The sequence below is a fragment of the Schistocerca nitens genome, chromosome 5 (assembly GCF_023898315.1).
Source record: "Schistocerca nitens isolate TAMUIC-IGC-003100 chromosome 5, iqSchNite1.1, whole genome shotgun sequence".
NCBI classification, from domain to species: Eukaryota; Metazoa; Arthropoda; class Insecta; order Orthoptera; family Acrididae; genus Schistocerca; species Schistocerca nitens.
Genome location: NC_064618.1, coordinates 383,325,479 through 383,340,139, shown reverse-complemented (window position 1 = coordinate 383,340,139; position 14,661 = coordinate 383,325,479). Strand labels below are relative to the sequence as shown.

General features: G+C 36.5%; 1 protein-coding gene across 1 annotated transcript; it reads left to right on the top strand.

Annotated features, from left to right (window-relative positions):
• The first annotated feature begins 204 nt into the window (after positions 1-204).
• LOC126259764 (uncharacterized) lies at positions 205-13,283 on the top strand. The gene is made up of 3 exons (XM_049956765.1): positions 205-357; positions 5,118-5,330; positions 13,020-13,283. Exons 2-3 carry the CDS (start codon positions 5,141-5,143, stop codon positions 13,175-13,177), a joined length of 348 nt encoding a protein of 115 aa, XP_049812722.1. The 5' UTR covers positions 205-357; positions 5,118-5,140; the 3' UTR covers positions 13,178-13,283.
• Positions 13,284-14,661: the final 1,378 nt, after the last annotated feature.

Below are 14,661 nucleotides of genomic sequence, written 5' to 3'. Positions count from 1 at the left end.
CTCCCTCGTCAGCGTCAATCTTTTTTTCCAGTAGCGTTAACGTTCCGTTTCGTTGAATGCCGCCAGTTTTAACGTTCCTTTCTGACGTCTAGTCTGAGTCGAACTAGATTACATAGTAATTCTGATAGAAAATAAACAAATAGAAATGCGGAAGGATTGCAATTTTTAAAACTAAGAGACTCAGATTCCGGTGTTTCCCATTAGTATGTTTATATATATATTAATGGCTAATGTCTTTTTTCCGTAGGTTGGTCACTCTACAGTTGGGCGTTGTTACTTGTTAGGGCGGTGGTTGATGCGTACTGAAATGTAGGTCGTGGTGGTGTTTGGTATTACGAATTTTGGTGGAAATGTTTTGTAAGTTTTACATGAATTTATTTTCGTCACGCTAGCAATTTACTCTATGAATAGATATTGTTTGCTAATAGCTGGTAAGACGTTTACTCATTCGTATGCCATCAAAATGTAAATAACACGTAACATGAAAGAAAGTGGACGGATGACTGTGCGTCGAACTCTTTAATTTTTTAAATTTTCTATATTAGTGATGTGGAATCTACCGCCATTTAATATACGAAAACTGGACTGTTAAATAAATTAATTTAATGAATTTTATAGTCGAGGATTAATTACAATTTTAAGCATAGTGCATCGTTAATACACTATAGATGTCTCCAACAAATTTACAGTTGTTGGAATATAATATGATTATGCTGTATAACCCTCAAGCGCTGTAAGCACAATAATATACACACATGCGAACACACCAATCCCGCCACTCCACCGCAGTTACAACTTCATAGATCCCTGAAATACTTCCAAATTGTTGAGTAGATTTCATGCAGACACATGACATTCTATAGTTTAAATCAATTTCATTAGAAAACAGTCTCCGTGACGTGGCTGTTTCGAAAGTACAGTAGTAGTAGCACATATTGCAAAATATTGATGGCAGATTGGTAATTTAAGTTTATTAATTAAACTCCAGTTTCACTAGTTTGGTAGCACAGTATGGTATCATAAGCTGGAATTTGTAGCAAGACAATAAAAGTTTTGAGCACAAAGTTTTGTTTCCTCACATTATATAGCATCTTCTGTTTTATCCAACTATAAGTGACAGGCACAGAAAGTTTGTGAAATACTAAGTATTTGAAACTCTGTACTGATAATTGTTATTAATTTGTAAGGAATTACATTATGCATGACTGTTGATTTTTATTAGCTCTTATTCAATAAAATTAATGAGATTTTATCAGTGAGTGTGTATTAGATAAAACTGTCACCGGAAAGAGTCTGTAGGATAAACAGCACGAGTTATCCTTAGTGCACTTTTACTACAGTAAATTATTATTATTTTTTATTATTATTATTAAAGAGTATTAATAGAATGGGAGGCACTGAACATTTGTAGACCAATGATACAGTGACGCTTACCAGACACTGTAATTCGCATATGTGAGTTGTTGCAATTAACAACTTTATTGTCAGTGACACTATTTCCTTTCTTAATTAATGCCATATGGAATTCCACACAACGATACTCATATTTTGCTTTCTTTCTGTCACATTACTTGAATAAGCCCTACTTTGTATTTATCATAATTTATGTAGATAATATTATGAAAAAGAAATAGTGCTACTCACCATATAGAGGAGATGTTGAGTTGCCAGCAGACACCATGAAAAGAGTGCCATACAAGTTTAGCTTTTGGCCAGTATGCCTTGTTCTGAAGTAGAGAAAACACTCACTCTCTCTCTCTCTCTCTCTCTCTCTCTCTGAGGCAGATTTGTACATGTATAAAACATAGGTCAAAACTCTAGCATTTCTCTCTTACGTAATACAATGTTCCTCAGTTTATCTGGGACTGATGACAGTAACAGATTTGTTCTGTAATTATTAACCCTAGCAATGCCAAGACTTCCATAACCTGCATTACCCAGGAGGAGTACTTTGTGCCAACCCTAAAACAAACAAAATTCATTAATTATTGTTGAATTACATTAACAAAATAATTTTTAAAGAGTTACTGATTTGTAATCAGGGTCCAGAACCTGAAAATACCGTTTAACACACTCATAGCAATATCAACAGATTTTCAATAATGTGTACAACCAACTTTGACCACCATAAAAAAATGTATATTTTCATTGTTGTTTACTTTTACTCTCAACATACTTTTTAGAGAGATACTGATGTGAAAGTAAGACCCTGAAACTGGAAATAATGAATACGACTTTCATTGCGGAAAGTGAATCTGCTACTGAGACTTAAATTTTTGGGTTACATTTAATTGAAAAATTTAAAACACACATGGAATCTGGCAGAAGAATTCATTAAAAGAACAAACTTTTTTTTTTCAGAATTTTAAAATAATGAGAAAACTGATAGAATTACAATACTTTTTTCTAAAGGTGGGCATAAGCTACCCCCCACCCTCTCCCCAATGGTACTGCGAGGGTTAATGGCTGAACCAATCACTAAGTAAAGTTCACATTTTATTATAACTGTGTATTAAATATGGAGTGATTGTTGCCACCAATGAAAGTATGATAATGGTTATACTACAAACCAACTGGTTACCACAACCTTTATTTCATATTGAGTTCATCAGTTCCCAGTCAAATTGTGACCATCCAGTCAAACCTATAACTCAGGTTACATCACAGATGACTGTCATCACAACCATAGTTTCAGATTGTTTCATTCTTTGGTGTTTAACCTTGTGCATACACCTTTTAAAATGGAAGCTAAGCAGAATACAGTGAGAGGAGAACATCATTTATTTCCATTTGAAACAAAAGAGACAAAACAAGAATAAAGATTATGTTGAACAGTTTCACATCATTTTCATTCAGACTGACGATTATGTAATTTTCATGAGTTTCTCATTGGTGTAACCTGTTCTTGGTTCTGATCTTCCAGCGATAGTTGTTTTTGTCTTCAGTTGTTTTCATTTATAGAATGTATGTTGCTTTTTCCCTAATGTTTTTGCAGCTTGTTAGCCATAAATGAACATATTCCTATCTGAGTTATAAATTCATCTCCCATTCCTTATTACTACATTCTCATCATTGTGACAGAATCGAAGCAGGTGTTGATGTGTGTTTCAACATGTATTTGCCTCTTGCTGAGGCTCCAGGAGATTGTATTGGATAGTCGGGGGGAGGGGGGGGAGACATGTTTGATCATAGTGCTCCATACTGTATTCAAGTGATAGTGTTCACTGTTGGTGGAAGGCACAAGAACCTTTTTTCGAGTTGGCAAAGCATTGAGGGCACAAGCACCAGCCAAGACCTAGTGGTGAAGAATCACATTAGGCTACCTTTGTCATTGGCATCTGGGCAAAAGAAGTGTACTACATCGATAAGTAAGTGCCCAATTGAAGTCAAAGCGATGGTGCCAATTGATTCGGGGGGGGGGGGGGGGGGGATGAGATTGAGTGAGAAATCTGTGTCATAAAAAGTATGTGTGTTCCACATCTTCACTTACACCACTGGATCAATTTCAACAAAACTTGCTACACATAATGCTTATTGGCCTTAAAGCAGCGCTGCCATTGGTGTTTGGGGGGAGGGGGGGGGGAGGGCAATATACAAATGACATACGCGTATGTGGGTGAACCTGTGGGTAAAAGGCTACTCAGTAATAATATGACCTAACCCTTGTTGTGTATCCTGATATGCACACCTGAATCAAACAGATTGCCCGTTGCAGATGACTGCAGCACTGCAGGTGGTAAGGCTTTTTCCATCACTTACAGCATGAAAACGGAATAATTAGTGTATGGCTGTGACACCAGAACTTTACTTCCTGTACTTGAAGACTGCAGCCAGAATCTCCTTATTTCAGACTAGTTAAGCAGCAAAGGAAGAACAATGAAGCAACAGCAGTGGCTCTGATGGCATAAAAGCTGTGAATGAGGTAGCTCCATCTGCCCTCAGCCTCACAATAGATGGATACCTCTTATCCACCCACAATCTCTCCCGCTCTCCTCCCTGATGATGGAACTATTACTTCTTAAAGCTGGGATATTGTATATCCTTTTAGATATGTATATTGGCTTTACTGTTATTTCACCTCCTGAAGGTCAGTTCCTGTCAGCAACTCATAATTTTGGAGTGATATTACTGTGCTTCTCTATTGGACACAATATCCAGACACATGGAATCTTTCTCTGGTGAGAACACCTTCCCTTGTGGATGTATAACAAGTAAAATAAATGGTAAAGCTGTCAATCAGAGGGTGTGTTTGAGCACCACAATGGACATTAATGTGGTATGATTTAAATTAAATGTGGTACGATTTAAATTAGCTTCCTGTATTATTAGGGAGAAGATTTGAATGTGTTGATTGGGTGACTAGCATACACATATCTTTCATAAATAATCAGCCAACCACACTTCCCTGAATACTTATCCTTCACTATGTTAATCTGTGTGGTTAGACAGCAGTTTTTAGAAGAAGTCGTGTCTCCAGTTTTATGTGTGATAAAATTAAATTTGTGGATAAAAAAATCTCTAGTGTGTCAGTGGGAGTTTAACTGTATGTTGGCAATTGTAGTAAAAGTGTTAATGACATTTTGCTCCAAATTCACAAATGACAGTTGTCCCTGTCTGATTTGACCCATTGCTTTGCTGAGAGACCAGTTTTCAATAATAGTAGGCATATTGTAAAAGTTGACCATTGCAGATTATTGATTAATTTCTCTACCTAATATTCGTCTAAACCATGTCATAGCAGAATGTATAAATTTCACAGTCAAGATGATGCATTAGTTAGAAAAACTTGGAACATAACTCTTATTAAAATGAGACCTGCAGTCCTGTAACGAGAATAGTGTGGCAGTGTGAAATGAAGTAAAGCCATTCATTTTACTACAAGCTGAGAGGCAAGAAATAATCTCATAATGAGTAAGATAAATATAGTAATTATTGTCCTACTTATATTATGGGATACTATGTATTATACTTAATTTAGATGAGTATAATTAATTTCCTGAAACACTATATTCACACTTTTCTTTAAAATCAGAATCAGAACCCTATTAAGAGACATAACTATCGTTGCTTCAGAGGATTGTTCTTGTGCTCCATTAATGGCTTTGTTTTTGTTTTAGAATATGCAACAGTGGTTTGAAAAATGTCCATTTTAGAAGAGCCAAAGGATTACATGAAAGAACCAGTGGTTTTCAAGAAAGAGTTTGGTGATTACACGGCATTTTATATTGCAATAGGTATTTGCACTGTTTTTGGGGCATTCCTCTTCTTGCTGAATATAGTGTTTTGCTGCTGTTCAAAGTACAAAGAATATTGGAAGGACAGTAATACAGGTAAGAGTACACTTTTTTTTTTGTTGATATTGTTTATTTCAAAATAGTATGGTGCTGGAATACAAACAGGGGAATGAGTAAAGATAGCTTGTCACTGCATCCATTTTGTTAGTTAGTTTTAAAGGAAGACATTGTCTGAAAGGTGAGAAACTGGCAAGACTTCCTTGTGTGCCTGTTTTGAATGATACTGATTACACTGCCTGACAAAGAGTGAAGCAACCAGTAGACATGTTCAAATGTCAGCATAATTTTGTACACTTACACTCAATTACTGGGCTTGTTAATTGTTAAAGCTGCAATTATCTGTGATAACTACAATGGCCACCAGGGTGCATATGTGTTGCTCCAGGCATGGCACATAATAAGTGGCATGAACAGTGTCAGATTTTGACTGAACACTCTGAAGGGCATCGAGGTGCCACATACTTGTATGAGACAGTGTTATCAGCACCTGAAAGAGTTTGAAAGTGGCCTCTCATAGGGCTTGAGTTGCAATGTCCAGAATTGTGGGGCATTTGGATGTGACATGACAGTGGCCCAGTATTGAAATGCGTACTGGTCGACAAGATTCCCGTCGACCCTGTCTGATCACAACGAGGCTGGATCACCTTATTATGCACCAAACACATCTTAACCCTTTCATGTCTGTGACTGCCGTCTCAGAACAAGAAGTGGACTACCTGCTACGTTGTGTGTAGAAGACTAGCAGCAGCCAGACTATGGATTTTCTGTCCCATGCATAGAATGTTGCTAATGTCACAACAGAAACATCTGTGTGTGGAGTGGTGCAATGACTGGGAAGCAAGGGCTGCAGATGAATGGTGTCACATGGTGTTCAGCAATGAATTGCAGTTCTGCTCTACCCCAGGTGACTACTTTTGGTAACTATTGTGGCACTCTGCAGAGAAGATCCCTTCTTCTAATGTTTTGGAGAGATGCAGCAGTATCACTCCTGACTTCATGGTGTGGGGAGCCATCAGGTAATGACTGGTATTGATAAAAGGAACTCTGACAGCACAATGGTACATCAGACTATCTGTATCCATGTGTTACCTCTCATGACAGAATCGTGGTGCCATTGTTCAACAGGACAGTGCTCGCCCACACGACATGCACACCTGTGAACTGCTGCTTGCCGTTCAGATACTTGTATGTATAGCAAGACCTCCAGATCTGATAGAACTTGTGTGGGACCAACTCAGTCTCACACTATCCCGGTGCCAGTATGCAAGTATCAAGGACAAGCTAACATGTGTGAAGCTGGCCTTACGACACCCTTTTCAATCAAATCAGTGCATGTATCCAGTCCGTAGGGGAAGTAAAGTCATACTGCTAAGTGAGCTCATACTGCCAAGTTTTTTGTAAATTTGACATAATTTTGTAATCACTTAAATATCATCACATACCCCCTCTCTCACCCACCCCCTCTCTCACCCCATAAACTCATTTCGTTTCCTCCTCCCATTCTAGGTGCTTCATTTTTTTTTTTGTCAGGTAGTGCAGGAATTGATCGAATGGAGATGAAAATATTGTTTCAGAACAAGTTGGTTTTAGGCCAGGGAAGTCATGCTCTGGCTAGGTCCTGGGTGATTTCATCTCAAATCATACAGGTCAAGAGTGAATGTGCCACACCACTATTTCATAGTTTGCTGAAAAAAAAAATATGTTCCACATGATACCCATCCAAAATTACAATATTTTGATTTTCTGATGATTTGTTAAAACGCTATAGACCTCCAAATATTTGTGAAAATGTCGTAACGAAAGGGAAAACTTAAAAATTGTAATAAAAAAACCGAAAGCGTTAGAGGTCTGAATTTATTCTCAATAAATACTTTGTTCCCAATACTATGAGACATGATTAATACATACACACTTCTGAGCTTCTTTTTCTTTTAATAAACTATGAAAATTTGTAACTTTTTGTGAATTTAAAAATTATGTTTTGAAAATATAAATAGTCACAGGATATTAACTGTCTTGAGAAACGATAAAGTGGAAGGACTGCTAACTGTCATTTATGACATTAATGAAAGAAATTCTTAAACTGCCAAAATATTTGTACATAAACATGAAAGAATCTGAAATATTTTTTGGTTATTTACAAATTATTTTCTCCAAAAACCCCTTCCTAAATCTTCTAAAAAGTTCGTGGTACATTAGTGGGTCAGTGTACTTAGGGAATGTAGAATCAAAGTGGTTAATACTTGTCTGTACAAAGTGTGAAATTTTTTTTTAGGTAGACCTAGCTTTACTCTCAAAGTCAAAAAATCATGGACATTTAAATATTTTGAATTGATCACTGGTTTTAAGTATATGTTATGCAGAACTGGTATTTCTGAATCAAAATAATTACTTTACAACATTATGAGTGGGAAAACAATTCATAATTTTGTGTGAAAGCATTTTATAAAAAATGAGATATGGAATATTTATACCAATTTTTCTTTTTAAGATATTATTCACAAATTATTATTGTCTTCTGTCATGACTGTACTTCTTTCTCACTCTCCATGAATTAAAATTGCCTACAATGTAACAAGCAACACTGCACCGTTGAAAAGAGTTCATTTGTTTTTTTCCTCTGCTTCTCATTGAACTTGTATAGCCGATCTGAATTTGCACGCGGTTATATCTTGCAGCTCATGGGAGACACACATTAACTGTCCCAACCACCACTGATTGTTATACATACAAAAAATGAAGTGGCTCATTACAAAGTCTTCTAATATATCCTGTGGTCTCTGCATTTCACACACAGTAACAATGGACATCAATAAAAGCAAAATAAGGATAATGGAATGTAATTGATTTAAATGAGGTGATGCCGAGGGAATTAGATTAGTAAATAAGACACTTAAAGTAGTAGCTAAGTTCTGCTGTCTGGGAAGCAAAATAACTGATTATGGTCGAAGTACAGGGGATATAAAATGTAGACTGGCTATGCCAAGGAAAGTGTTTCTTAAGAAGAGAAATTTGTTAACGTGGAATATAGATTTAATTATAAGGAAGTCCTTTCTGAAAGAGTTTCATGGAGTGTAGCCATGTATGGAAGTGAAAAATGGACAATGAATAGTTTAGACAAGAAGAGAATTGAAGCTTTCAAAACATGGAGCTACAGAAGAATGTTGAAGATTAAATGGGTAGATCACATTACTGATGAGGAGGTACTGAATAGAATTGGGGAGAAGAGGAATTTGTGGCACAACTTGACTAGAAGAAGGGATCGGGTGGTAGGACGTGTTCTGAGGCATCAAGGGATCACCAATTTAGTATTGGAGGGAAATGTGGAGGGTAAAAATCATAGAGGGAGACCAAGAGATGAATGCAGTCAGCAGATTCAGAAGGATGTAGGTTGCAGTAGTTACTCGAAGATGAAGAGGCTTGCCCAGGTTAGAGTAGCATGGAGAGCTGCATCAAACTAGTCGCTGGACTGAGGACCACAACAACAACAGGCTGCATTTCTTGGAGAACCATTCCTGCAGCATGTGTGCCTCTCTGGGATGCAACCCAGTAGTGGCTTGATTGTATTCCTGCCACTGGTTTCATAGTAGACCACTCTTCTCTCTTTCTTAATAGAATTCCCTTAATGTACTTTCATTTAGAATTAAAGAGTGTCGTGTTTGTTACTAATGCTGATATGGTGTGTACAAATACAGTAGCATCTCTTGTAGCATCAAGAGCTTAATGCTGGATATTAAATCTTGTTGCAATATGTTTACAGAGACCTCCTACCCCACCACATGCACTTTTTCCATTACCTATTGCTGAAAATATCCATTTTTTGCCTTAATTTCTGTACTACAGAGTTGACCAAGCTCATAAAGCTTAAAGCAGATTTTAAAAGGAGATGCTGCACCATCAGTCACATGCACATTTAGGAAATTCATGGCATCTGGATGATATGTCATCAATTATCATGCTAACAGCATAGCATGCATGTGCACTGTCATGAATGAGATCATTGCTGACAACAGCAAAACAGTGTGATCTTCCATGGAAGTGAGCAACACATGTGAATATTGATACCTATCATATATGCCAGTAGTAACTTTCAATTTTGTTCTGCAAAGCAACCGACTAGTTCGCAGCAATGTTGAAATGAAGGACTAATGTATCAGTATTCTGGGATGTGCCCAATAATACTTCTGCTATGGGCTGTCTCTGACTATGATGGTGAGCTATTCCTTTCATGTCCCAATGTGTAACCTCTGTAACAAACTTCTTTGCCTTTACTGGCTTCTTCACCACCTCTACACCCTCCCACAATAGGCAGGTTATGTCATTGTCAGTATCCTGACGGTGTAATGCTTCAACAGTCATCACGTCAGCACCAATACACATTGCACACTCCTGCAACCAACGTTTATCTTGCTGCTCTTGAAATACACACAAAAGCATCAGGTCCATCTCTGTGTACTTCTTTCCTGTGACACTACTTATGCAGAAACTTTCAAATTAAATACGTGTGCATACTTACTTCACTGGCTGACATTTTACCCATTTTGTTGGTAAGGAGTAGAATTTTGAGAGACCAAATTTTAAATTCAGGCACTCCTTTTCCATTAGGAGACATGCTTCTCTTATTGATCTTGTCATGTATCTTTTGAACTTTTTCACCATTTTCACTAACAGAGATAACATCAGCCCGTTTAGGACTTTGCCTGCTGCAATGTTTGTCATCACTTAGGTAGTCTTCCAGAGCAACAGTATGCTTATCATCTTCCAACAAATGCCCACAGTAAGAATCTGGACATGCCCAAATACCTTTCTTATTCTTTATTTTATGAGCTTTTGAAATCAAATAATTTTAGGAAGTGGGTATGTATTTCTGTATCTGCTGCTTAGAGTAGCTACCTGGTATCAGTTTCAGTAACTACTGTATAGGTGGCTGCTGAGGCTGCAGTATTTAGGTTTTGAAACCATACATCTCATTTCATGCTCATATCACTATCTTCAGGTTGTGTGCCAAATACATCTACATTATACACTTCATAAGGTTTTGGAGATGTTGCTTGTGTAAAACTTGTTTCAATTTCTTCTACTTTTCTTTTACATACTGTTTTCTTCTAGTGCTTCTTAACTTTGCTGGTTGTTTAAGTGAGGATATAGTAGGGGCTTTATCAGAAATGCTAACATTCAACACATCAACAATTTCACACCCAGGAATATAAACACCTGAACTGTCTTCTTCAGTTTCACATTTGGGTGATGGTGATCTTTCGGGGAGGGGTGTCATTAAATTAATTCTTGTAGTGAGTGTAGCAATTCCTGCACAATGGATGTGATGCTAATACCATTACTTGAGGTCCAAGATATTTCTGAAATACCCTGTGACAGATTTTCAACAACTGTGAAGTATTTTTCTCTTTTCTTAAACACCACCTACTGTGTCTTCTTTTAATAGTCCACACACCTCACTCTGTCACTACTGTACTTCCTAACTGACATCGTATCTAACAAAAAGTTCAAACCAAATACAAAACTTGATTCAGAATGGTTTATGTGCAATTGCTCACTCGTTTGTTATAAACAGAAGAGTACTGAAAACAGTTTTGCCAACATGTATATTTTACACAGAAAAATATTGCACACTGTGTTTGCACTGACTACTAACATATTAATCGAACAGTATTTTGTGTAATTCTCAAAAGTTTTCAGATGGGGGTTTTTGAGTAAATTCAGAAAAATGCAATTTTATTCATTTTTAGTAATAAGTATTTACATAATATAGATATCTGGAGCAGAGAAAATATTGTTTATAATTACATCAGTAGTATCTGGTAATATGACAGAAAAGATTGCATTCCGTGACTTTCAAAACTAAAAAGAAAAACAATTAAGTGGAAAAATTATCTTAAATTTTGTATTTTTGTCTTAAATTTGTAAGTTAAACGAGCCCCATTGGTGTGTGGGTGTCAACTAAATTTCAGCACACTAAGAGGGAGCTTTAACGCAAAACATATACCAGGTCTCCAGTACTTTTATTTTATTAGGATTTTTTTAAGAGCTATTTATAAGATATACATTTTTCAAAGGGCTGTACCATTTACAAAAATTAAGATAAAATGAAAAAACTTTATTTCTTAACACTTGTGATATAGAGATCTAATATATATTTTTTTCTGAAGAAATTCATGACCACGAGTTGACATGACTTATATGATTTGAGATGAAATCACTCTCCTTATCCAACACATCGAGGTGGATATGAGAAAAAACTAGTCACTGGTGCAGCTTTTGTAGTCCTCAGTGCTGCATATGACAGTGTGAATCAAAAAAATATCCAAAAGCTGTATGAGGTAACTAGGTTTCAGGCTAACAAATGTAGTCAGATGTTCGCTCCATAGCAACAGATTCTGCGTAACACTGCAAGATAAGAGGTGTCACTGAAGAAACCAGAAGAATGGATTATCTCAAGGCAATGTGTTTCCCCCAGTTCTTTACAATATTTGTGTGAGTAGTCAGACATTTCTTCCAGATCCAAGGTGTTTTACCTGTGAGAATGACAGAGCTGCACGATTGCCCAAGGGAGGACATTCGAGGAAATTGAAACCAAAATAAGCAATAGACTTGAATGTTTGGGAGAATATTATGACCTAAACCTTCTTAAGGTCAAGTCAGGAAAGATTCAAGTAAGTGCTTTCTGCATAAGAAACGGAGACAACAAAAGAAAACTTAATATCAAGTGGAGAGAATTGGAAATTCAGCATTGTAACATCCCGAAATATCTGAGAATTACTCTGGACCAAGCCCTGTGGTTTAGAGCATACTTGAATGGGTTTGAAAGGAAAAATCTGCACTAGAAACATCTTGAGAAAGCTGACAAGTTCTACTTGGGGAGAAAATCCCCAGCTTCAAAGTCATTCATCTTAGGATCCTGTTTTTCTATAAGAGAAAATGGGGCACCAGTTTAGGGACCGTTGGTTCACCCCCATGCATGTGGATGTGACCTTAAATGAGTTAGTCCACTTAGTTACAGTCCCAAAGATTTGCCCTTTGACTGGCAGTGCACCCCCACTAAAACCATGCAGAGTGTTGGGAGAAATGGAGCTGAACAACTAGATTGAGAATTCAAGACACTTGATGTATAAAAAAGGTCTTTTGTAGCGAATGCTACCATTACATGTCAACCCAGATGTTGCACGCATTTTATTGTCATAAGAAAGTGCTAGAAAGCAAGAAGGCTTCAGTCCAAGGGGAAGAAATTAGCTGCAGTTACACTAATTGAAGAACCTGTAATAGATTAAGAACACGAGTCCCAAGGTGCAGAATAATTTGGTCACAAGAGGGTATGAGGAGGATAGTATGTGCACCTGCAGAGCAGTCCAGACACGAATCACCTACTAGTAAGTGAAATTACAGACAAATCCTGTTTCGCGAAGGGCATAAAAGTTGTGCAGTTCAGAAGAAGAAAAGTGTGATTTCTTCCTGGACATGGTAGTTAAAGTAAATGATTTGACAGTGAGTGGTTATCATTGCTCATTCTTTTATTTACTTCCGTGGTGTCAAATTGGAGGGAATGGATAACCAGATATCTCTTCACAGTATTCTATGTAGCAGTTTTGTTAATTTGCAACTTTTTTATGTCTTAAGTAATTCACCACTTTCAGTCCACTTTCGTGTAGCATTAATAATTACAGTTGCATTGTACGTGAAATTCTAACGTACTGTTTGCTGTTGTTCCAGGCAATCGTTGGCTTGTGTCAATTTGGACGAAAACTCCACATCATCAGCCACCACTTGACCTTACAGAACTTGAGGAGTGTTATATACCCTCAAAACCGATTGCTGCTGAATATCCTCAGGAGTATTTGGAACTTCAAAAGCGCGAGAGTGATCTCTAATCTGCAATGGCTTTCCATATCTACTGGCCAGCTCTGACAGTATTTACCTTGTTTATTCTGGGGATTATTATTGTCATGCTTAAATATGGTCCCAGAATATGCAAAACACGACACACAGCAAAACCAACAGAGTATGAATGGGAAGACAAAACATATGAACAGAAAGTATCGTATGCATAGTTTTGAGAATAATTCATTTCAGGTAGAATTTTATCAAAGTTGTGTATTTTTCTTGATAATTTCTCGTGTAGAAGAAAGGTAATTGGTGGGTTGAATTCAGCTTTCTTTTACCCTCATTGCTCATGAAAACTTAATATGTCTAGTGTCATATTTTCATAGTATTTGAATTAAGTACTTGAAGAAAATAAATTTTGATTCTTTGACTACGAAAATAGTGATTAATTCACCATAATATTAACTGAATTTGGAGACTTTTGACGTGATCCAGTTACAGTAGAAAACATATATTTCAGTTACAGGATAATAATTGATGTGCTTACTACAGTGATAAATGAGATTTCAGAAGTTATCATTTATGGTTCATAAGTAGACAGTAGTGTCAATGTAGGAACAGTTCAGCTCTGGTGACCAAACTGAGAAATTCCTGATATAGGAAGAATTACTTGGTAATTTTCAATATATTCATTTTTACATTTCTTACGCATGACAGCGGCAACTCTTTGTTCTTATTACTTTAACATACTTGGTATTGTCTTGCCATTCATTACATTTTTTCTTACAGTAGAGTTAACACAAACTCAAGAAGCAAATATGCTTGGCATAGTTAATTTTGTATTGACAATTGATCTGAAACAGCGTATTGTTAAGTATCGCTGTAGTGAAACTGGTATCTATTGGAACTTCCTGCCGCACACTCCTCTGCAGAGTGATAGTTTCATTCTGGTATCTATTGCACAGAGATACTGCCATTACTAACATTCTTTAAAGAAGAAATGCAAGTGCCTCTAATACAGTAGGTGTAGTGTTCAGAAAAATATGTAATCAACTCGCAGTAGTAAAATTCAAATGGCAGGAATGTACACTACAATTTCTATATTTTAGAAGGACCACACCATTTTTTTGAAAATGTTATGTTTCATTATGTTATTTGATACACAATTTTTTTTTTCCCACACAGAATCTCAGCCTAAGTTGAACAGGGTTCACAGAATAATAAAGTGTAAAAGCTATATTTTTTCATATGTTTTCACTTACTTGTAATTTTTATTATTCTGTTTTATAAATAGAAGTTACATCTTAAAAAGAAAGAACCACTATTGAGATTAACTGGCCAAGAAATAATCACTACAACATTCTCATTCTGCTTTGTGATAATAGTGCCAAACCGTCACTTCACTTATGCTGATAATGAAATGACGACATGTTTCAACAAACTGGATAGGAATCATCACATGATGCAAAACTACAAAGGGTTCTGCTCATGTTTGTTTAATATTACCACAAATTGTTGGTTCTGTCTGTCC